At 31.6% G+C, this 23451-nt stretch overlaps 3 protein-coding genes across 4 annotated transcripts; 2 read left to right on the top strand and 1 right to left on the bottom strand.

Moving 5' to 3' along the window:
* Positions 1 to 4348, top strand: LOC131601109 (protein LPA3). Its single transcript, XM_058872851.1, has 12 exons — positions 1 to 386; positions 839 to 869; positions 1286 to 1378; positions 1490 to 1552; positions 1764 to 1875; positions 1988 to 2073; positions 2843 to 2901; positions 3007 to 3109; positions 3194 to 3254; positions 3446 to 3528; positions 3609 to 3689; positions 4004 to 4348. Exons 1-12 carry the CDS (start codon positions 58 to 60, stop codon positions 4061 to 4063), a joined length of 1161 nt encoding a protein of 386 aa, XP_058728834.1. The 5' UTR covers positions 1 to 57; the 3' UTR covers positions 4064 to 4348.
* LOC131601108 (putative cyclic nucleotide-gated ion channel 8) lies at positions 4235 to 7675 on the bottom strand. Of its 2 annotated transcripts, none has more exons than XM_058872849.1 (8): positions 7559 to 7675; positions 7111 to 7225; positions 6381 to 6966; positions 6088 to 6300; positions 5697 to 6007; positions 5479 to 5590; positions 5151 to 5387; positions 4235 to 5030 (listed from the first exon to the last, which is right to left on the bottom strand). In XM_058872849.1, exons 2-8 carry the CDS (start codon positions 7167 to 7169, stop codon positions 4332 to 4334), a joined length of 2217 nt encoding a protein of 738 aa, XP_058728832.1. In that variant the 5' UTR covers positions 7170 to 7225; positions 7559 to 7675; the 3' UTR covers positions 4235 to 4331. The 2 variants fall into 2 exon arrangements, with proteins under 2 accessions (XP_058728832.1, XP_058728833.1); XM_058872850.1 differs by lacking the exon at positions 7559 to 7675 and adding an exon at positions 7353 to 7484.
* Positions 7676 to 17991: 10316 nt separating this feature from the next.
* LOC131606095 (galactoside 2-alpha-L-fucosyltransferase-like) lies at positions 17992 to 21073 on the top strand. Its single transcript, XM_058878376.1, has 3 exons — positions 17992 to 18361; positions 19334 to 19394; positions 19563 to 21073. Exons 1-3 carry the CDS (start codon positions 18080 to 18082, stop codon positions 20984 to 20986), a joined length of 1767 nt encoding a protein of 588 aa, XP_058734359.1. The 5' UTR covers positions 17992 to 18079; the 3' UTR covers positions 20987 to 21073.
* The last annotated feature ends 2378 nt before the right edge of the window (positions 21074 to 23451 follow it).

The raw sequence follows: 23451 nt of genomic DNA, 5'->3' as shown, positions 1-23451 counted from the left end.
ATTCCTATCTATCTATCTATTCTTTTGAGCCATTGCAGTATCACACAAACACTCACAATGTTACTCTCCATGGCAATTTCATCTCTACCTCACAATCTCACTCCTTCATTTCTCTCTTCTACTTCTCCACTATCCTTTTCACTTTCACCTTCTACTACTTCAATTTCAATTTCCACTACTAGAACCCTCCGAAACACTTCCTTCAAAATCAAAAGCCTTAAAACCGAACGAGAACCTTCTTCATCAGATCCAAATCCAGGTTTCGATCCTAAATCCGGCGTAGCCGTTTACAAACCTAAATCCTATGAAATTCTCGCCAACGACGCTGCTAATTCCCTCGCTTATGCTCTTCAAGACGGAAAACTTCGACTCGAAATCGATTTCCCGTACGTGAACTCGTAGTTTGAAATTGAATTACTTAGATTTCTCATATTATGTTCATAGTATGAAAATTTAACCATGCTGCCTAATTATGGTTACTATAGCAACGAAACGCTTCACAGACACGATACTGATACTGACACGTCGATACAGATAATAATATGAGAAAATAGAAATGATTTAGCTTAATCATATATGTTTAAACTTAATGTCTGGAACAATTGATACTCCAGACACGATACTGATCCTGACACGTTGGTATTATACGTTGATATTATTTATTATTGTCAATATTTATCTATGGAGAGGTAAAATTGAGTAACCGAATCTTCAACATTTTTCAAATCTGTAATTCAAGCTTAGTAGAAGCTAATCCAAGTGCAATAAGACTATTTTTCTTGTTGCTTTTATGTGGTATTCGATTCCTGATTTTTTGTTCCCATGGTTTTGTTTGCAGGCCCTTGCCCAGCGATGTTTCTTCATATAAGGTACTACTCTTTGCTCTTGCCAAGCATACTTTATCAAGTGACTAGTTATTTTCAGTTTCGGTTCTTCATTGTAGTATATCGGTGTATGCTTTGGGAGAGAGTATTAACTAACAATTACTAAGTTTCAAGAATTAGTAGGTTGAATTATACATTTTTCAAATTACTGATGATCTTGTTGCGTGCAATACTGGCTCTTAATGCCCCAGTTCGTCTCCTGCTACTTTTTATTAGCAGTGTATTTCAACATGTTAGTCATTTTAGTTGATTTTTATATCTATGATAATATGATGGGCTAAGTTGATTTCGTTTTCATGCTTCAAGAAACTGTTTTGATTGACAGTTACTTGACGTTTTTGAGGAATGCTTGTTTTTTAATATGTTGCACATAATTTTCTCAAACTCCTAAATATTTCAAGGGATCTTCAGATGATTTCATCGATGCCAACATTCAACTTGTCTTGGCTGTTGTAAGAAAGCTCCAGGAGAAAAAAGAGTCCACAGTTTGTATAGTAAGAAAGCACAAATTTTTCTTTCTTTCCTTTCAAAGCAACAAGCACTTCTTTTCACATATAAACCATGTTTTTTTGGAGATATAACTACTTTCGGGGCTTTTTTTGTAGGTATTCCCTGATAAACCAGAGAAGCTTCGAGCCTCTAAGTTGTTCAAAGCAGCTCTCGATTCGGTAATGAAAAGTTTATTATGAATCTATTCTCATCTTTCTAATGAATTGACTCCTACTTACTTTGTGGCTTTTTTATTTAAAAAAATGCTATACATGATCATACTATTGGAAAATTCTAAATTATTTAATCTATGTACCTTCAAGATGAAGATACCATAAAAATATTGAGGCCTTTCATGTTTTGAAGTTTCATTTTTGTTTTTGCTTCAAGGTTGATGGCATTACTATAGGTTCCTTAGATGATGTCCCCGCAGGACCTATGGCTTCATTTTTCCGATCTGTTAGGAACACCCTTGATTTTGACTTTGAAGATGAGAATGAAGGTTAGCTCCTTGGGGAAAATTACTTGAGACATTTATTACTTAAACTTTGTTTCTACTTGAAACATGCATGATAAAAATCATATTTTGACAATTAAATGTTTTAGAAGTGCAGGTCGTTGGCAGTCTAGTGAGCCTCCATCACTCTATATATTCATTAACTGCAGTACACGTGAACTTGGTTATATTGAGAAGTATGTGGTATGGTGCCTCTGCTATTAGAAGATTTCCTGAAATTTTTATCTTTTCATTTCAAATCTTTGATGTGAACGTGAAAATTTTTAGTTATCCGCATTAGCTTGGTCTTGGATTCTCTGGTAGGAGTCGTTTGTTTTGCTCATTTGTGATAAATAATGTGCGATCATGCATGACTTGAGTTATTTCATTTGATTTTGGGACAGCATGCAAGATTCTGAAATTTATTGAGAGTAGCTTCTAAGTCTAAGACACAACCTACTCTTAGCTCATGGTCGGCACACAGACCAATACTGGTTTAGTTCTCATTTATCATGGAACCTAAGGATAGAATCATACTAAGAACACTTAAGAAACAACTAAGGGAGCTACCAAAAACCGGTAGGTTCACCACTGTATTTGCTGCGTTCCAAAATAATAAACACCCACCAATAGCACAGTATAACCCAAAAGAAAGAATCGATCCCTATCCCTATAGCTGTATTATACTGAAGTCGACAAAATATCACCAATTGACCACACAACTTGATCCCTATTCCAGTAACTGCATTACATATTTCATTTCAACTGTGCATTACTACTATAACTAGGCTTTAAGTGATATAACTTGGTGTAACCTCTGGTTTTGACTTTTGACTGCCTTTGTTGATAAAATGTGAGTTTCTTAATATGGACGATCAATCATTTTTATGTGATTGAACATTATTTACTTTGTACTGGTTTTGCCTAGTTGTTTATTTTGATTTATATATCTTCTATTACTACGATTTTGCAGGAAAAATTTGCTCCATCAACACCAACACTTTTATTTAATCTTGAGCTAGATACTCTGCGGTATATATGTTGTACACTTTTGTTTATTGGAAGTTTCACGCATACCTTAATCCTTAACTACTTCGTATACTTGTGTTTGACGATGATTAAATGTTGGATTTACAGTGCTGATTTAGGCATTCTAGGATTCCCAACCAAAGATTTGCACTACCGCTTTCTTTCTCAATTCACTCCAGTGTTCTACATTCGGATCAGAGATTATTCAAAGGTACCCCTTCTTCAATGGATAGTCTCTAGGTATTAATCATTTTCTCAAATAATAGGCATTGACTGTACTTTTTCTATTTTCTAGACAGTTGCAATAGCGCCTTATATTGTTAATTACACTGGAGCCGTGTTCCGCCAATACCCTGGTACAGCTATATATTGATATGCCATCTATACATACATGCATGTATGCCTGCATGCACCACACACTTATCTTAATTATTTCTTCCTATTAATACTCATACTTATTTTATATTTTGTATTGTATGACAACAAATATGCTTTTATTTGCCAACAATACGGATGATGCACTGAGTTTTCCTTGTCAAATATTCAGGTCCCTGGCAGGTGATGCTTAAACAAGCCGATGGTTCTTTTGCTTGTGTAGCAGAAAGTGCAACCCGCTTCACCCTTGGTGAAGTAAGTTCATGAACTTCACCTTAATTTCTTATATATTGTGAATACTTGCATATCAATTGATTATCTACTGGTTTCTCCAGGCCAAAGAGGAACTTTTGAGGGTTCTGGGACTTCAAGAAGAGGAGGGAAGCTCTCTAGAATTTCTACGAAGAGGCTATAAGGTTAATTATTCTTTTTATTGTTATTTTTTATTTTATGTAAGATTTGCATATTCCCGTGGTCCTTCCCTGCATCTTTATATTGTTAATTGGATTTATGCAATGCTATTCCTAATTATATCATCCGAATGTGCATAAATACTCACTTTCAAATATTTATACAAGTGGATTGAGCAAAATCTTATTCCTAACTGCTAAGCTTTTTAGGCATTGAGCTTAATCAAATTCTTGCTAAGTTATTATGAAATCTTAAATCATATTTGATCATATTTCTAGTTTAGTTATTGATCTGTTACCTATTTTATGTGACATTTCAGTCAAGCACGTGGTGGGAAGAAGATTTTGATTTGGAAGCATCTTCTGCGTGGCGGAGCTGAGTAGAACACTACCAGAAGAGATTCTTTGTTGTATAGTTCATCCACATGCAGTGGTCATATAATGCTCCCATGCAGAGAAAGAAGGCATTGCCTACTAAAGTCCTTTTCTTAAAAATATTCTTTGATGTAATGTTTTTGCCAAAGAAATACAAAACTTAGCAAACTCAACAGTAACAAGATTCTGTGTTTAATAATACTATGAAGTACACTAGAAGCAACGTAAATGTATAATAACACAATTGGTCCTCATAAGCAAAACAGAATTTGATCACTCTTCATTATCGAGAGCACTAAAGTCAGGTTCTGGGGGTTTTGGGATACTCAACAGGTCTCTGGAACTTGGAATTCGTTGTCTATAACCACGAATATTAGCAGCAAAGCGAGAAGCAAATACTGTTGTATTAAATCCAAATGTTGACGAACTTTGAGCTTGCGGAATCAAAGCCCTTGCAGATTCATCAATTGCTTCATAGTATTCTTCTTCCTCTTTCTTTCGCCTTCTCTTTAAATGCTTCCTCCATGCAGCTTGAATGTAGATTGCGGCCCATGTTCTCCATTGTTGCGAGTAGAAACGGAAGGTATGTTGAACCTGTCTACTATGTATGTGTCTAAATTGTGATGCGACAAACTTTAACTCCTCTGCTTCTAAAGCAAATGCCTCTACTTCACTCATAGCTTTCACTGTTCTAGTTGATGATGGCAAATTAGCAGCAGATTTTGGATCCAATGCCCATGTTAACAACTCTTCACCACAGAAATCACCTTCCTTCAAAACTCCTCTGTTGAAAAAGCCACTTCTTCCACCGTCCGTAGTAACACTCTCTAGACGACCACGAATGATGAATAACATCTCGTCAACTGGATCACCTTCCCTAACTATGTAGGTCCCCTCTGTGTATAAACTTGGTTTCAATCGCTCGCATATCGCATCAAGCAAGCGTTCGTCCATGTTAGCAAAAAGAGGAACCTAAACAATATATATAATAGAATCTTTATGAGAAAAATGAAGCATTAGAACACTTTTGTGTTAGAAATTACAAAGAGTCGTCTCAGAAAGTAAAAGCTAGTTAGCTCACTCAGTACTCACCCTTCTGACCAAATTCAAACAAAGATGACGCTTGATATCTCTTCTGAGATCTTTTGGAAGACTCTGAACCAAGTTTTCTTCATCTACTCCACGTGTGTTCAACCACTTGTATTGGTCGTATCGTCGGACTCTTTCCCTTAGCTCTGAAGGAAGCAAGCGATGATGCATCCACTGCTCGGAATCACGCCTTTTGATCCTCATTTCCTCCAGACGAACCGACATAGAGTTAAGGTAGGTCTATCCAATTACATTATAACACAAAGATTAGCGTATTATATTAATCAAGATGCTATAAATCAAAGTTTACGGTGAATAGTTTTTTGTTTACTTGCATGTTTCCGATGAGAAGAGCAAAGAGTATAAGCCCCATAATAGCTATTACTATGGAAAACATAACCTCACCAGGGTAGGTACTAGTTAGAAGCCCCTGACCAAGTGTACTGTGAAAAGCAAAAAACAGGTGATTAGGATTGCAAATGTTGCAGGTTCGAACTCGAGCTTGAGCATGCAGTAGCATAGTTCTAAAGAATCAAACAAGGAATATACCTCAAATTCTGAAGGCCCCACCATAGACAGTAACAAAACTTTGGGAAGACTTCTATGGAAGCAACAATATCAGACTCTATAGCTTGAGAGAAGATTCCATAATTAAAAGCTGAGTTACCATCTTCAACAAAGCATTTACTTTTAAGAACAGATTCACTGACATTTCTCCATTGCTCATACCCTCGTATATGCTTACTCGTACTTCCACAATACAAAAAATGCGAGTTACATCCTGGAACTTCCTTACAGGCATTCTTCCAACACGTGTCGTTGCGTTCTATGGCTAGTAAGTACCAGACAGAACCCGTAATCTACAAAATTATAGTCAGGAAAACAAACATCTTACTTCAAATCTCAGTAAATTGAAACTTGTGTTAGAAGAAAAACTTACATGGCTTGCAAGCATATACCAAATCAAATAGTACATCGCACCAAGCAATGCATTTTCAGAGAAAACACCAGCTGTCTTTTTAACTTCCGAAGCCAACGGTATAAATCGTACAAATCTTGGTAGGTATTGCATGATGACATATCTCAAAAGCGATGTTTTTGTATCCAATACTTCTATACGTCTTGAAGTATTAAGATAATTCCATATTACAAACTGCGAAAAAAAACCAACATGTTTGAGCGAAAAGTTACAAATCTTATTTGATTAGATCACAAGTAGTAAGTATCTCAAACCTGTGGGAATGGCAGTACAGACAAGAAGTCAAAAATGAAGTAGCGTTGTAAATACCGTTTCGCGATCAATCCAGGATCAATGACAAGTTCACCTCTTCCAAATACTCGAGACGAAGGTGCAATGAAGGCGGTGCGAAATTGGAAACTTATGCGAATGAGATAAATGCAATCACATATTGTTCTCAATGTAATAATAAAACTCGCCAACTTGTTATCTATCGCTAAGCAAAACGACTTGTGGTTGAAATAAGGAAGGTAGAAAAAGAAAGGATCACAAGCTATTGAAAGAATGCATAGAATCTCGAAAAACTTGTTCCAGTACAGAAGATTCTTATCTTGAGGATCAAATACTTTTTTCTGTGACACTTTAAGATCTTCGGGAAAAACCGACCAAGTGACTCCACTTTTTATGGATCTTCCAATATGCTTTAGTCCATCTGATCCCCTCTTCACTCCAAAACGAAACGATTTCGACGTGTTTTTTTTCCCGCGACCCGGAATCGGCAAGGAATTTATATTAAATCTTAATTTCTTCATCCCACTTGAGCTCGAATGATTCGACGAATTTGAATCCAAATCATCCAACCTACATCATCCACTATATATTAGACTTAGAAATGCTCATGTTAACAACTTAGTTTTTGCAAACCTTATTAAACCTAAAGTGAAATTTAAAAAAGTACTAATCTAATCATTTTGATTATGTTACAAAAATGGAAAATTGAAATACCTCACAAATTTCTCTTTCTGACCTCCAATATATTGTGACTTGTAACCAGAGTCAAACATTGTGAAGAAAATAACATAGAGACCAGCCAGAAATACTAGATATGTCTAGCAATTTCCTGTCATATGAAATTCATACAATGCATAAGCTCTAGTAAAATATGAAATTCATATAATGGATAAGCTCTAGTAGAATATGAAATTCATACAATTATAATGAAAGAAGTGAAATAAAATAATTCTTACATAATAAAGGGATTATAAAATCACACACAAGGAAACCTTGGAATAAATTTTTATACATCAAATATGTCACTTTTAAGGTTTGAACAACATATGTTCTTATAAACCATTATTGTTCATGATAATGATTTAAAACACAATAATCTAATTTATGGAAGATGAAAAACTGGAATGAAAAGAGATTCTAAATTTAAAATGAAAAAACTTACTGTGAGAATGTTTGTGGGTGTTCATAGAAAAATATGGTACATTGGTTTTTGCTGGAGAGAAAGAAGAGAATGGAAGAGGGAGAAACCTTGTCACCATGTTTTTCGGGTAGATTTAGGAACATTATAAGACAGTTATGACAGTTACATGTGTCGCTGCCACGTTTCATACATGGTTCATTTTTCTATTTTTGGAGTTATTTATTTATTTTTGAAAATGAACCTTCAATTAATTTTAGATAAAATTCGTTAATTTAGTCTCTACGTTAAAAGACTAAATTAACTAATTGGTTATCATCTAGAGAAAAAATCAGTCTAACTTGGTTATGTGAAGGATTTGTCTTGAGTAAAAACATTAGCACCTTCCAAGCATAAGCATGTGAAACACACAAAGTACATTTCTTTTGAAACACTAGGACCGTCCACCAATACACAATGTTACACCACTTTTTCATTTCTAAACCATTTCTTTCTTTGACTCAAACCATCAACCCTTCCCCTAGAGATTCATGAAGAGAAAATGTTTTCGAGGTGAAAAATGACTCAAAAAGACTAACACAATTCATAGCTTCAATTCATTTAAAGTGCCCCATTCAGATGTGAACACATCCTTCATTCCTTCAGAACCGTTGATATGCACCCAAAAGCTATGCGCATTCCACAACGGACTACCTGCGCTCCACACGGGCAACCCGAAGACAACTATAATTGTTTTTTTTTTATATAAGTGTGACTTGAGTCACACCCAAGAATAATTCATTACATTTTTACAAAGTTACACTTCAATCTCTTACTAAATTAAGAGTTAAAATGATATCCTTTTTGCAAGTACCCTCTCCCGTCATCGACAAAAAGTCACCACCACACCAGAAGTATCTTCACAGTAGTCGTCGTCACCAATTCTTTGCCCTAACAAATATGGACGTTGTCTGTGGGAACCTTCTTTTGATTCTCTAGAATTTTTTATTCACTCAAAATTCTTCAATTGCACTGTTGCAAAGTTATTTTAGTTACCATTCAGAGCAACTGTATATGATTTTGCACTCCTTCAATGGAACTTAGTTGTTCAGATTCTTCAAGACAACATTTTTCCTATTTTTTGTCTCATTAATAAAGAGCCCCATGTTTTAATGATGATTCCTCAACCGTTAATTAAGGAAACTCATTTAGTTCCCTCACCCTAGAATCAGATTCGTCTACTTCACATCTCGCTTCCATTGCTACACCCTCATCTTCATCCTCCTCACGCTTTAATTTCACCACTATTACATAATATCCTACAAGTCAAAGCCTCGTTTGGTGCACCCTCCTCATTATGACAACAATCCACCTACACGTGAATCTTGTGACGAAGATATAATCCACTCACTACATAAACACCGTCATGTAGTGTGATAGTATCAAAGTAGTACAAGTTATCATCTTCAGTGAATGTTATAACTACTAATTCTACCATCCTTATATTTATCTAAGATTATCATTAATAGTGACTTAGGAATTTTTTATTGAATTATACATTAATTTTAAAACAGGATTTAGGATTAGGATTCCTATCCTAGACTCTCTCATGCAGGTTATCGTTTTTATCTTATTAAGAAAAATAGTAATTTTGTAAAAACAAATAGAAAAGGAGGATATATAATGCCTACTTTCATCAGCATAGTTTGTTTGTTTAGGATCGATTTACGTACAACTATTTTAAAATTGTAACTTTTCTCAATTAAGTTTGAGACACTTTGGTCGTCTCAAACTCAATTGTTTAGTGGTTCTAATCCGGATACCGATTCCCACTCTTTCCGTGTGTGATTGATATCTAAGAATATCTCTACTTTCGTAAGAATATATGCGTTTAAAACATAAAACTAAAACAGTTATAATATTTCTCATAGTAAAGTTTGTAGAGAATCTACGTGGGATCTGTCATTGGACAATCCTCATGATTCCAAATCCTTATGGACCTACTCAGCCACAATTATAACAACAACGTACAAGAAATTCAATAAAAGCATAAACATGGTAAGAAAATATAAAAACGAATAAGGAACCTGTGTTGCAGTGAATATTTAGTACAAGATTGCTCCAAACAACACCAAAAAGAAAGTACACTTATAGAGAAAATAAAAAAGTAGAAAATTTTAAGTCTTTAAATGTAATTTATATTCTTGCTTTGATCAGAGTTACAAGGATTTATATTTGTATCAAAAAAAAAAAAGATTTATATAGACTAAATGACATTTAATCAAGCTTAATTTTGCACAATGAAAGAAGAAAAACCATTGAGAATTTGAATGGTTAAAAGAAAATAGCCGAGGGACTTGAAAAGTCAGAAATTTATTTGAAAGGATTACGCCGGTAACTAGAGTTACGGGTAGGGTGTAACTTGAATTACGATTGTAACCCTGGTAAACTGGCTGGCCTTAATTTGTACTATAAAGTCTAGAAAATTCTTTGGCTTCTTGGGTGAAATCATGGTCGTAACACATGTTAATGGTTGGTTGTAATTTCATCTGCCTTGTGCCAATTTCTTCGCTTTTATTGGTTCTTCTTTCGTGCTTCAAGATTTAAGTCTTGAGTGCTATATTTTGGGCTTGGTTCCTCAAAATCATTTGAAACTTGGATAAATATAGAAAACAATAGTAAAATGGACAAAATAAGGTTGAATACTAGAATTCAACGATGAAATCATATGGTTAAATACGATGAAATTCAATCAATTAAATCTCCACCATATTTGAATCTTTGCTTGTCCTCGAGCAATTAACATAGGAAAATTTTGGACAAATAAGATGTCTAGAAAAACTTGAAATGATGCATGCACAATACTCACTCGAAATCCATGTTTTATTCAACCTAAGTTTAGATTAGTCGGTACTTGTTCATCGTAGGGTTTTGATGATATTCCTTCATCAGTGAGTTTTATCAATAATTTTTAGTGTTTTTAGTAGTATTTAGAGGAGAATTACATGGTTTGAATATGAATTTTGACAATATTTGAGACAAAGGAGAAAATTGTCAAAAGAAAAGGAATGCATCAATAAAGATTCACAATTCTATAATATAGATTTGTCGAAGGCTTCACACATGTTGTTGATTTGTAGATCACACAGTGTACAACTACTGTATGCATAATTGGTCCATATACCTCATAGAAATTGAATCATATCTGGTATTTTCATTCAAACCATTCAATCTCAACATTTTTATCTATCAATATGGAATTGTTATAACCCTAACATCCAACCACATCATTTTCATCTTTGGACCAAGCTACTTATTTTTTATATTTGTATACAAATGTTTGACACACAAACTATGTTCTACACTAGGTCTCATATTATATATTTTAGGAACCAATCCCTTTTGTTGATTAAAATGAAAGACTAGTCTTTATGTTGCGAGATATATATAACCTCCATGAGAAGGTCACGAAACTATAACCTTGAATCTCTAGTCTCTACCTCTATTGTTGTATACGCAATAAAAACATTTAATTATTCCTATATTTGTGCATTGTTTCTATCAATTAACTACTACACCCATCCTTCAAAAAAAAATGCATCTAATACAATTAAATGCCTACATATACAAGAAAATGCATCCTATCATGATTTAAGGCACACATTGTTCACTCGAACACATGACTATTAACACATGTATCACAATTGATAACAACTATATTGTTTTAATTTGACCTCCTGAACTCCTAAATCTAACTCCTCAAGTGTGAGTATCGGTCACTACTCACATCTTGTATCATCTCAATTGTTCTTCTTTTTATCCATACACGTTTGATTTTTACTCAACCAACACCCCATTTGTCTTTACACTCAACAATAAAATCATCAGTCTTTATGTCAAGTGTATGTGTCCTTGTTAGGATAAAACTCTTAGTATGTCTATAACCAAGTCTTCTTTTTTCTCTAATTGAATTGGACACTTTATTCTTTGTTTGAGTTAGTAGTCGTTTAAGAGTTTATAACGATGTTTTTGTTACAGGTAACAAGTTTCAAACATAATTTTAATTCACTCTTTATCCTGACATACTAACTTGATTTATTTTGGTGTGTTAACCTTGTAGGTCATCCCCTATCAAGTGCAAGCTTAGATCCATTGTCACTTCTGATATTTACTCTATTTTTGGTTTCAAAACGGAACTGTGACGCCTCTGTGAGAATCGACTTCTGATTCCTATAATTTTTGCAATCTCACATTTTCTCTCTGATTCATCAATTTGTAACCTCCTAAAGTCACCGAATCAAGATCATTCAAAATCAAACGCAAATATCCTTCTTATTCGATCTGATCTAGCATCACTTCAACTGATTTCCTCTAATTTCAAGATCTCTAATTCCTACGATTCCAGGTGATGGTTGGATCCAAATCTACTCACTTTGATGTTGTGTGTGAAGTTGTCGTTGTTGCTTAAGCAACGATCAATAATCCACATATACCTCCACACCTCAGCGAAGTGCACCCAACGACTCTCCATAATTCACTCCTAACTAATCGCGAGTTGTTATTTCCTCTCTACTATTTAGAGAAGACCCCAAATTTAGGTAACAAGTTTCAAACACAATTTCAATTCACTCTTCTTCACATACTGACTTGAGCGTTGGAGTGCTAACATAGAAGACCCTCCCTCTGGTTGGAACATCAATTCGAGGGTTCAACATGAGGGAACATTTACGTTGGGGCTTTTTATTTTATAAGCAACACGCCTTTGTGAGAGACACACCACATACTCACACAAAACCTTAAGGTGATATTTAAGTGGGTTCTCTCACATATAAATGTCCAATTCTCTAATTTTCTAATCAATGTCGGACTTTCCCCCACTTTGTTTTTCAAAGTTTCCAACTCACACTTGTTATTCTCAACATTCCCCCTTAAGTGTGAGTCTATCCACAATGTTCCCCCTTAAGCAGAAGCTCTTTCATCCACATACACTTGTATCGTTGTTGCCACTCTTCAACGAGACACCTCCTACCCACCACCATATGGGGAATACTATAAGTACAAGTGAGTCAGTCATTCACTCAAACCAAATGCTCATGATACCACTGTTGGAACATCGATTCGAAGGTTCAACATGTGGGAGCATGTACTTAGTGGCTTTTTCGTTTATGAGCAACACAACTTTGTGAGAGACACACCACATACTCATCAAAAATCTTAAGGCGATAGATGAGTAAGTTCTCTCATTTATAAATTCTCAAATCTCTACTTTTCTAATCAATGTAGAGTTTCCCCACATTTTATTTCTCAAAAGTTCCAATTCACACTTATTATTCTCAACATGTCTCAATCACATGAAAAATTTAAATCTACCATCACTTCCAATACTCACTCCATTTTTAATTTCAGAACGGAGCAATTTCTTTATGCTAAGATCTAGCTTGTTTTCTCTCAAAATGATGGAGTGATTATTGCTATAGGTTTTCTCTTTTAGTGAATGGGTGTTGGGTGGTTTTTACCTAGTACTCCCTCCGTTTTTTATTATAAGTCGTTTTGGAAAAAAAACTGTATTTAAATATAAGTCGCTTTACAATTCCAATGAATAATTAATGTTATTTTTCCTATTGTATCCTTTAATATTTATTATTCTCTCTCCTTTTAATTATGTAAATTTATCTTTCATATGTCATTAATGAAGGATAATTTTGTAAAAACCTTCATAATTTCTCATTTTCATACAACAATTATTATTTTTCTTAAACTGTGTGAAAAGTTTAAAACGACTTATAATAAAAAAATGGAGGGAGGTATTGTTTTTGAAATTTTATTTTAGTTTTTTTTTTCTCTCTATATGAAATTGCTAATTAAGCACACAACCTTCGTATATCATAATTAAAGTATTTCATCGAGTCAATGTTGGGGCAACAATACAATAAGGCTCTGTTTGGTAAAACTAACTGATAGCTGATAGCTGGTAGCTGGTAGCTTTTAGCTGGTAGCTGATACTTGATAAGCTAATGTGAGTGTTTGGTAAATTAGCTGTTTCATTAGCTGATAGATGCAAAATGACATTAATGACATTTTAATTAATGAGGGTAATAATATATTTTAGTTAAAGAAATAGCACTAATTAAAGCAAGTTGATATGTGGGGTTATAGTTAATTATTTGGATTACGATCAACAATATTTTGTCTTAATTTTTTTTTGTTGACATTTTGGGAAATGAACAAAATCCAGAACAACGTTTAAGCAACGACATGTAACCATTTTCAATTTATTCTTTTCTATTCTATTTAAAGACTAGTAACAATTAAGTTGTAATAAGATTATAAGAATTCACTCATTTTATTCTTTTCTATCCTATTTAAAGACTCTAGTATTTAAGTTGCAATCAGAATTCACTCAATTCAATTTAAAAGTAGGACTTTTTAAAGTTTTTTATACAAATTAAAAAATATGATTAAACTGTCAAAATTTTAGATATTTAATTAAATTAATTTATTAATTATTGATGTGTGTTTACTATTATAAATACAATATGTAAAAGAAAATTTTATGATAATGTATATAGTATTAAATAGAAGACATATTTAAAATAAAAATAGAAACAAATTTTATATATATATATATATATATATATATATATATATATATATATATATATATATATATATATATATATATATATATATATATATATATATATATATATATATATATATATATATATATATATATATATATATATATATATATATGGTCAAATTTTAGATTTTATTCAACACTTTATCTTTTATTTTCTTAAATTCTCACATTATTTTATTTTATTTAATTATTGAATTTGATAACATAATTAATATGTCTTTCAATATCACTAACCTTTTCATCGTTCTAAATTAAAGATAATATATTTATATATCTCTTTAATATTAATATTAATTTGTATTTTAGTTTTTTTTTTAAATTATAGGACTTGATAGCAGTTTAGGGTTTAGGGTTATATATTTATATATTTTTTAATGTTAATTTGTATTTTAGTTTTTTTTTTCTAGTTATAAGATTTGATAGCGGTTTTTATTAAAAGTGTTGAATTTTTGTAAGTAATTAAAATGATTATAATTATTGAGTATTAAATAGGGTTAAATATTTAAACCCCTCTGTAATATTAGCGAGTTTAAATTTTAGCCCCTATAAAAAAAATTATTGATCCCCTGATCTTATTTAGATTTCATCAACAAACCCCCCAATTGCCTAGTGGCATGAAAGATTCTATGTTTTTTCTATGTGGCTTTATTGTTTATTTTAAATTATGATTTTATGTCACATATGCAGTACAACATGGCCAATTTTGGAATGTTCAAAATCTAGGGTTACGATTTGTACAATTTAACCCTCTTTATGCTTCGACTCTTGTACAAACTAGAACATCTTCTTCGTTTATGTTCTTCTCTTCCTTCTTCATCTTGATTCGTCTTCGTTTTTCTTCAAGCATGGGTGGTAGCAAGTCATCGTCACCATCATCATCATCATCATCGTTTCATTGCACCCACATGTTGGCAATCCCCTACCAAAATTACCAGCTGATGAGTGGAAAATAAAAAAAGCTAAAAAAAAATTAGATTGCAAGTGGAAATAAAGAGGTTTATTTTTAATAAATAATTAAAAATAAAAATTAAATAAATATAAAAATTTATTAAATTATCTCTAATTGTGACTTCAAAATTTTCTTTAATAACTTAACTATTTTTTATATATAAGGGATTACTTTTTAATAAATATTAAAAATAAAAATCAAATGAATATGAAAGATTATTATATTCATCAATTTTTTCTTTAATAATTTTACAATAAGATAAAATTTAATTGAATGCATGCATAAAAATATTAAGGCTGATTTTATACTTGCTACCTTGGCTTGTAAGTCATTCAATTTGGTCAACCTTGGCAAATTTAGAATGGTCCAATTGTATGCTTCTTGCAAATGGCATGAATTGTTTAGTCACTACCATTAATAGATTTTTTTTAGAAAGAAAATACTTAATTTCATAACCAAAAAACATTACTAATCATCCACTTGAGCTCATTGTCCCATGCTAAAGGGTTGTGGTCTACTTGCATCCAATTGAGGACCTATTTCCATATATCTCTAAACAGTGCAGACAAAGAAGATATGATCAAGGTTTCCTTTTCACTGCAAAAATAACAACAATCAGTATCAATAAAAAAGAAAAACATGTGGCTTTAAATAGGTAGTGGAAAAAATTTAAGATTTTTTATAGTTATTGAAAAAAAGTTAAGATTTAATTTACTATATAATTAATAAATTAAATAAGGTGTTAATATTTATAAATAAGATTTTTTTAAAATATCAATAATTAAAATTTAACAAGTTTAATATTTTATTAAACTAACACAAATTTTGTGCCAAAATTTCTTTTGATAGTTTAAAGATATTTATATATAAGAGACTTATTTTAATATATAAATAATAAAAAAAAATAAATGTGAGAAATTATTAAATTTACTTGAATTTTAGTGCCACAATTTCATTTAATAATTTAAAAATTTTTATTTATAAGATTAATAAACAACTATAATTAAATAATTAAATTAATAGATATCCCAATTTTCTTCACTAACTTAATAACTTTTATAGTTAAGATAAATATTGTAAGTTTTATTTTGTTTATATATTCAAATAATTATTTGTTTAATAAAACTATGATAGTTAAAAAAAATTAAAAATGTGAATTTGATTTTTTTTTTGGAGTAAAATATAAAATTTTATTACCAAAACAGTTGATACAAGCCGATCATACACAGATCCAGGCAGCTAAATAAACGCAGATACAAGAAGGACAAAAATGCACTACTCAACTAAGAGTCATAGTAACCATGTTCATATGGTTCTTCAAAGCTCTTTTGGTACATGCTCTAGTTCCAATAGTCTGTTTGATCCTTATAATAATGTCTCCATTAGCATGACTTTGGCCAAAGATCCTATCATTTCGCAACTTCCATAGCTGGTAGATTACTTCAGCAATAGCTAACTTAAGAAGGCAGCGTCTCCACCCCTTCTTCGCATTTTCTACAGAGAGCCATTGCTTCTCCTCCTCCCAACCTTTACATCTTCGATGATAGCCAATCCATTCCATGATATGAATCCAAACATTGCTAGTAAACCTGCAAAGAAAGAAAAGATGCTCGAGACTTTCAGTTTGCTCACAAAAACTACAAATTCCATCTGTTTGAATGTTGATCTTCCTTAATCTATCTTTGGTTGGAAGCCTGTTCAGAATAGCTAGTCAAAGAGTGAAACATGCCCTTGGTCTTGCATAGTTTTGTTAATTACTATTTTATACTTTTGTTACTTAAAGAGAGTTAATAAAAAAATGTGAATTTAAATAGTTAGTGGAAAAAATTAAGATTTTTGGATTGTGAATTGAAAAAGATTTATTTTAATAAATAATTAAAAATTTATATGAAAATAAGAAACTATTAATTAAAAATTAAACTTTTCTAACTGGAAATTCAAAAATTCTTGATTAAAAGAAACCACTATCTACCAAAAAGCATCCTTCAGCGCACCACCGAGAACTCTCCATCATAAAAAACAAATAATCATGTTTTTAATAAGGTAAAGATTTTAAAAAAAAAAAAACAAAGTACAAATAAAATTAAAAAAAGACAAGAAAAGGAGGATTGCGAAATCCAAAACAAGGTAATCTAAATTTGTTGTACATGATCAAGAGAGCAATAAAATGAGGATGAGAGTCAAAAAAAAGAAGTGATTGACAAGCTAAACCAACTAAGATTAACTTGTCCGCACATTGATTGTCCTCACTCTATTTGTGATTAACTATAAAAATAAAAAATTTAAACTTAATTTTGCAATCAAGCCATTTACTCTAAAACTTCCAAGGCAAGAGAGAGAGAGAGATCTTGCAACGCAAGCAACAATAAGGCTATATCGTTTCAAACCAAACAGACACTTATCTCTCTATCGACTTAGACTTAAAATAAAGTTATCAAGGTTTTCAAAAAAATAATAAAGAATAAATGAATAAAAAAATTATTAAACTATCTCCAAATTTAACTTCAAAATTTTCTTCAATAACTCACAATTTTTTAATAAAAGAAAATAATTTTTAATAAAAAGTTAAAAATAAAAACAAATAAATATAAAAATTATTCAATTAACCTTAATTAACACCAACATTTCCTTTAATAATTAAACAACTTTTATGTATAAAAATAAAATAAAATTCTATTGGATGCGCATACAATTATTTGACACTGATATTAATCTTTAAAAAAGTAATGCATAATATCTTGTTCAAATCTAATCATATTATAATGTTTTATTTTTAAATTTATTGTTATCTTTAGGTAACGTGATGACATGCCTATCATTAATTAAAAATTGTCCTTTTCTAATAATTAGTTAGTTAATTATACTATTAAGAAATAGAACCACTCTTCAAATGGTTTTTGTTCACCTGGTTTTTTTGATTTCATCTATTTCTTAACTTCTAAAGTCTCCTCTCTAACATCTTTCCCAATATTTCATGGAAATCTTTCAAGTCACTAAGGATAGGATGATGCAGAGTTTCAAGAAATTGACACCATTATTTGTTGTAATCTTGATAGCACTTCCTTTTATTCTCATGAACTCAAAATCAAAATCAAGCTTCTCTCTCTTTGAGGAGTTTACGAAAGAAAAAATGCTACAACTTGTTGGAGAAAATAAAAATGGTGACAACATAAGCAATGGAGGAAGAGTTCATAATATATCAAATGACAACATCAATGGAGGCTATAACAATGGCGAAAATAACACCGAGTCAAAAGTAAGTAATTATTTCATCGCATTTTAAATTAGAATTGAAACAATAAATTTGTTTAACCGGTTGAATAGAGAATCGAAATGACTGATATTAGAGTCTTATATTAAACCAGATTGAATCAGTTTTATTTAGTTATAAATATGTATTTATTTTTTAACCATGAGATTCATCTATAAGAATATAGTACAAAATTTGATTGAATTAAACTGGAATTTATGCATTATTGGATACTCAAACATGACAAATTCTATTATTCATTGCATCTAATATATTATTTTCACTCATCCATTAAAAAATCATGTCCGAATAAGTCATTTCTCTTTATATATGTGCATAGAGATACATCTCAATTATTTATTTTTAAAAAGCTAAAGTTTGTGGTCATCAAGCATCAAAAAAATTTGTGTTATAAATTTAATAAATTTTTTTTTTATTATTTTCAAATTTTTAAAACTTTTTAAATAAAAATAGTATCATGAGATCACAATCCACTACTTTTTTTTTTCTTTCTATTTTTGGTATAATGAAAGTCACTTTGTTACTTCCATATTTTCATTTACACAAGGCTTAGTTTTTTTCTTTAATTAGTAGCCAATAGATTTTTTGAATTCATCCCTACTTTATTAATATTAATTAGTCAATTTTTATTCATAATAATTATATGAATTCAACTTCAATGGAGGCCACATGACAACGTTGAATTCAACCATATCATTTAATTCTTGAATTTTTTGATAGGTTGCTCTTTCTCTTTCAAAATTTCTTTCTTCTTAATTTTCAATTTCAAACATGACAACTTCTATTAATCATTGCATGCATCTACTATTTTATTCATGGATAGAGTTTGAACTCGTCATATTCCACTCATTATCTATGACTCACTATGTTCCACTTATTGTTAATGTTTTTTTTTTTGTCATTAAACACATTGTTATAAAACTTACTCTATTTTATAAATGGACTTGGAAATTTAAGGTGCAAGGAAAAATTCAAAATAATACTACAACAGTTGAAGGAAGATCAGCTACAACAATAGGTTTGTAACTAGAAATACATTTTGGTCATTTGTGTAATATATTTTTGAAACTTATCTAATTATATATATATATATATATATATATATATATATATATATATATATATATATATATATATATTATTGTTATTATTATTATTATTATTTCTATCTTTCTCAAATTTACAGGTTCCACAAATATCTTAGAGAAATTTCTTGATGGACTTTTAGCTTCTGGGATTGATGAACCATCATGCATGAGTAGGCATCAGTCTCATTTATACCGGAAAGCTTCGCCTCATAAACCATCTTCGTATTTGATATCGAAACTACGAAAATACGAAGAAATTCATAGGAAATGTGGACCTAATAGTAAAGCTTATCACAAAAGCATGAAAAAGATTCTAGATTCTAAGAGAATTAAGAGCGGTCATGTAATGTGCAAATATCTTATTTGGACACCGGCTAATGGTTTGGGGAACCAAATGATTAGTATGGCTGCAACATTTCTTTATTCTCTCCTCACAGACCGCGTTATGCTCGTGAGATTCGGGAAAGACAAACAAGGTCTATTCTGCGAGCCGTTTCTGAATTCAACATGGTTGTTGCCTGAGAATTCTCCTTTTTGGAGTGTCAATCATGTTGAAACATATGAAAGCTTGATAGAGAAGGAAAAAGCTAACAGTAATTCAAAATTGGATTTTCCATCTGCACTATTTCTCAATCTACAATACCAAGAGAATTATCATGAGAAGTTTTTTCACTGTGATGATAAACAAGCTCTTCTTATCAAGGCTCCTTTGTTGATTTTGCAATCAGATCAATATTATGTACCTTCGCTTTTCATGACACCTTTGTTCAACAAGGAACTTGAGAAAATGTTCGTCAAAAAAGACACGGTTTTTCACCATCTTGGACGCTACCTTTTCCACCCTTCGAATTCGGCATGGAGACTAATCACAAATTTCTATCACGAACACTTGGCTAAAGCAGATGAGAAAATAGGCCTTCAGATAAGAGTTTTTAGGCCTAATACGACTCCACAACAAGCAATTATGAATTTAGTTTTAAATTGCACACTAGAAAATAAGCTTCTTCCAAAAGTACTTTATACGAATAATTCAGCGTCTTCTAGTGGCATAAACAAGATGATTACAAAGGCTGTTCTTGTGACGTCTTTATATCCTGAATACGGTGAGAATTTAAAGATGATGTATATGAATAAATCAACGGTTACAGGAGAAATAATTGAAGTTTATCAACCAAGCGGCGAGGAGGAACAAAAATTTAACGATAATACGCATAATATGAAGGCTTTGGTTGATATGTATTTACTAAGTCTATCTGATGTGTTGGTTACGACTTCTTTGTCTACATTTGGATATGTTGCTCAAGGTTTTGGAAATTTGAAGCCATGGCTTCTATACAGGATAGTAAGCAATGAGACTCATTATCCAGCTTGTGAAAGAGAGTTCTCAATGGAGCCTTGTTACCATTATCCTCCTAAGCATTTTTGTAGTGGAAAGCCTATACATGATTTTGCTTCTTCTTTCATTTATATGAGGCAATGTAAGGATTATAGTTCTGGTGTAAAGATGATTAATGATTTTTGATAGTTAGATATGTTTCAGTTTGCAGTTGCTAAGACTTTTTCTAAATCATGAGTATAATCTGTTTTGAAGATAGTTTTCATTCCCTATTTAGAAATTTTTATTTTTTCTTCATCTATTTCTTTAATCTAAATAATTTTTTTAATTATAACATATAAATTATTACATTTGAATACACTACGAATTCCAATAACGTAAATAACGTACCGCGAATCTAAATAACATACCGATTATGTATACTCCCATGTACCGAATTCTTTGAGAGTCGCGTACCACGTAGCGAAGCGAAACTGTGTAACTAAGACTGTGTAACTAAGACTGAAAGTGCAAATATTCTTAATGACATTCCAATTATGTACTTTTCTTAGTTACATTTTGAAACAGAATCAAATTCTCTTGTTCAAATGTTTTTTTTTTTGTTTTCATTGAGAATATATAATGTTGTTCACATCACACGAGTTAATCAATGTCGTCACTTCTAACCTCTCCACTCTTTTTCACCTTTGTTTAACTGTCTCCAATTCAGTTATCTAATTTTGAATTTTTTTTATTTTTATTATAAAATCAACTTATGAATATATTATATAAAGTTCAAATCAAGATTATACAGAAATAACAGGCAAACGAGCAATAAATTGCGCCGCTATCCCCATTTTGGATGACAAAACGGATTCTATTAAAAACTATATTCATTGCTATACACAAGCATTTGCACTTTCCGTAAAAAATCTACAACTTGTGCTAGAAAACCAAATGTGTCAAAGACAAATGGTATAAGCGCATGTTGATTGTCGGAACGTGTTTTTTCATGATTGACCACTTTAATTGAAGCGGCTTTGAGAATGCCTGTCCCACAGTAAAACCTCTAGTCCTATCAATGGGAAAACTCCGGACAAATCTACACATGCATGTTTCCCTCCTACCCATCCATATACTAGAACATCTGTTGACTTAAGATTCATTCTCCCGTCTTGTGGGTCAGTCAAGAAATTCACATACGCCTCCTTCTCTACAGATACCCCTACACACCTAAATATATCAAGTAGGTTATCTCTAACAAAGTCGTGTTGATATTTGAATCATGGAAGTTATTTGTAATGAATAGTGTGTTTCTCAAATGTATCCAAGCACTTCTTGCGGCAAATAGGAAATACATCATCAATGGAAAATCAGGGAATCATAAGCCGATATTTAAGGATGATACAGTACTCTATCGGGGACATATGCTGACCTAGACCATCAATAGGGATATCAAGGAGAAATTATTGAGCATATGATGCATGCAAACAACCAAAAACAGTTTTATATCTTATAGTCATATCAAACTTACTTCCATGTTCTGGACACTTTTACTAAAAAGGACTCTCTCCAAAATATGATGTGGTTTATTAGGGACGGTGTCCTTTCTAGTAAAACTACTAAGGTCAAAGTTTATAATCACAACTAAGACCACCCAAAGTTTTGTCAAAATTAAGTTCCATATCGTATGTCCCACTATCTCTCAATATATGATTCTATAACACCCAAGAGTGGACCCTAGAAGCCACAAACTCCATTGTCTCTTAATATATGATCCTGCAACACCCACTGTCTATCATCGAGTTGTCTCCAATGCATTTCCTTTCCTTTCTTCAGGGCACAAATCTTCATTTAGATATGTTGCTCAAGGTTTGGAAGATTTGAGGCCATGGCTTCTATACAGGCTAGGAGGCAATGAGATTCATTATCCAGCTTGTGAAAGATATTTACAATAGAGCCTTGTTATCATTATCCTCCTAAGAATTATTGTAGTGGAAAATCTATACATGATTTTGCTTCTTCTTTCATTTATTTGAGGAAATGTAAGGATTATACACTACTACAAATAACGCTTCTAACGTCGGATCCGAAATGCGTTTTACCTCGACAATAGAAACGAGGTAAACAAGGTTGTCATAAAAAGTAAATACTTATCACCTCGGTGATAAAACACCGAGGTAAATGTTTATTGTCGCATGGGTTTGAACCCTTAGTTTTTTGTAATAAATCTCATTACAGTGTTTACCATAATATTAAATTTTTAATAAAATTTGTTACAATGTTTATCCATAATATTACAATAATTGTCCATGAAGATCATATGTTAGATATTCTTGGCAAGATCAAATACTGGAAAACTCTTTTCTCAAAATAAAACAAAACAAAAGGGTTTGTTAAAGGATAATCTCTACGGAGCTTGCATGTATTTGTTTCTGGTGAAAAAAAGGGTAAAATAATTAATATCAATAATCAAAAATATTTTTGGTACAAAGAAAAATTTAATATAACAAACCTTGAACCAAGATGATTTTCTGCTCTTACTATCCATCGTAGAGAACTTTTCCTAGTTTCCTTAGGTTTCAAGCGCTTCATATGTTTCATTTAGATTTTCAATATCGTAAGAGAACTTATACAATGGACGTCTCTTAGGTTTACACGGATCAATAATG

Source organism: Vicia villosa, linkage group LG5, assembly GCF_029867415.1.
Source record: "Vicia villosa cultivar HV-30 ecotype Madison, WI linkage group LG5, Vvil1.0, whole genome shotgun sequence".
In the NCBI taxonomy this organism is placed as follows: Eukaryota; Viridiplantae; Streptophyta; class Magnoliopsida; order Fabales; family Fabaceae; genus Vicia; species Vicia villosa.
The sequence above is the reverse complement of the archived record's forward strand: the minus strand, read 5'-3'. Positions and strand labels throughout refer to the sequence as shown.

Coding starts and splice junctions, on each gene's coding strand:
- LOC131601109 (XM_058872851.1), top strand. CDS start 58: ATGTTACTCTCCATGGCAATTTCATCTCTACCTCACAATCTCACTCCT. Junction 1,876..1,987: donor CTTTGAAGATGAGAATGAAG/GTTAGCTCCTTG, acceptor TTAGAAGTGCAG/GTCGTTGGCAGTCTAGTGAG. Junction 2,902..3,006: donor CTTGAGCTAGATACTCTGCG/GTATATATGTTG, acceptor TTGGATTTACAG/TGCTGATTTAGGCATTCTAG.
- LOC131601108 (XM_058872849.1), bottom strand. CDS start 7,169: ATGTTTGACTCTGGTTACAAGTCACAATATATTGGAGGTCAGAAAGAG. Junction 5,591..5,696: donor TGGGGCCTTCAGAATTTGAG/GTATATTCCTTG, acceptor TGCTTTTCACAG/TACACTTGGTCAGGGGCTTC. Junction 5,031..5,150: donor GTTTGAATTTGGTCAGAAGG/GTGAGTACTGAG, acceptor TATATTGTTTAG/GTTCCTCTTTTTGCTAACAT.
- LOC131606095 (XM_058878376.1), top strand. CDS start 18,080: ATGGAAATCTTTCAAGTCACTAAGGATAGGATGATGCAGAGTTTCAAG. Junction 18,362..19,333: donor AAAATAACACCGAGTCAAAA/GTAAGTAATTAT, acceptor TGGAAATTTAAG/GTGCAAGGAAAAATTCAAAA. Junction 19,395..19,562: donor AAGATCAGCTACAACAATAG/GTTTGTAACTAG, acceptor TCAAATTTACAG/GTTCCACAAATATCTTAGAG.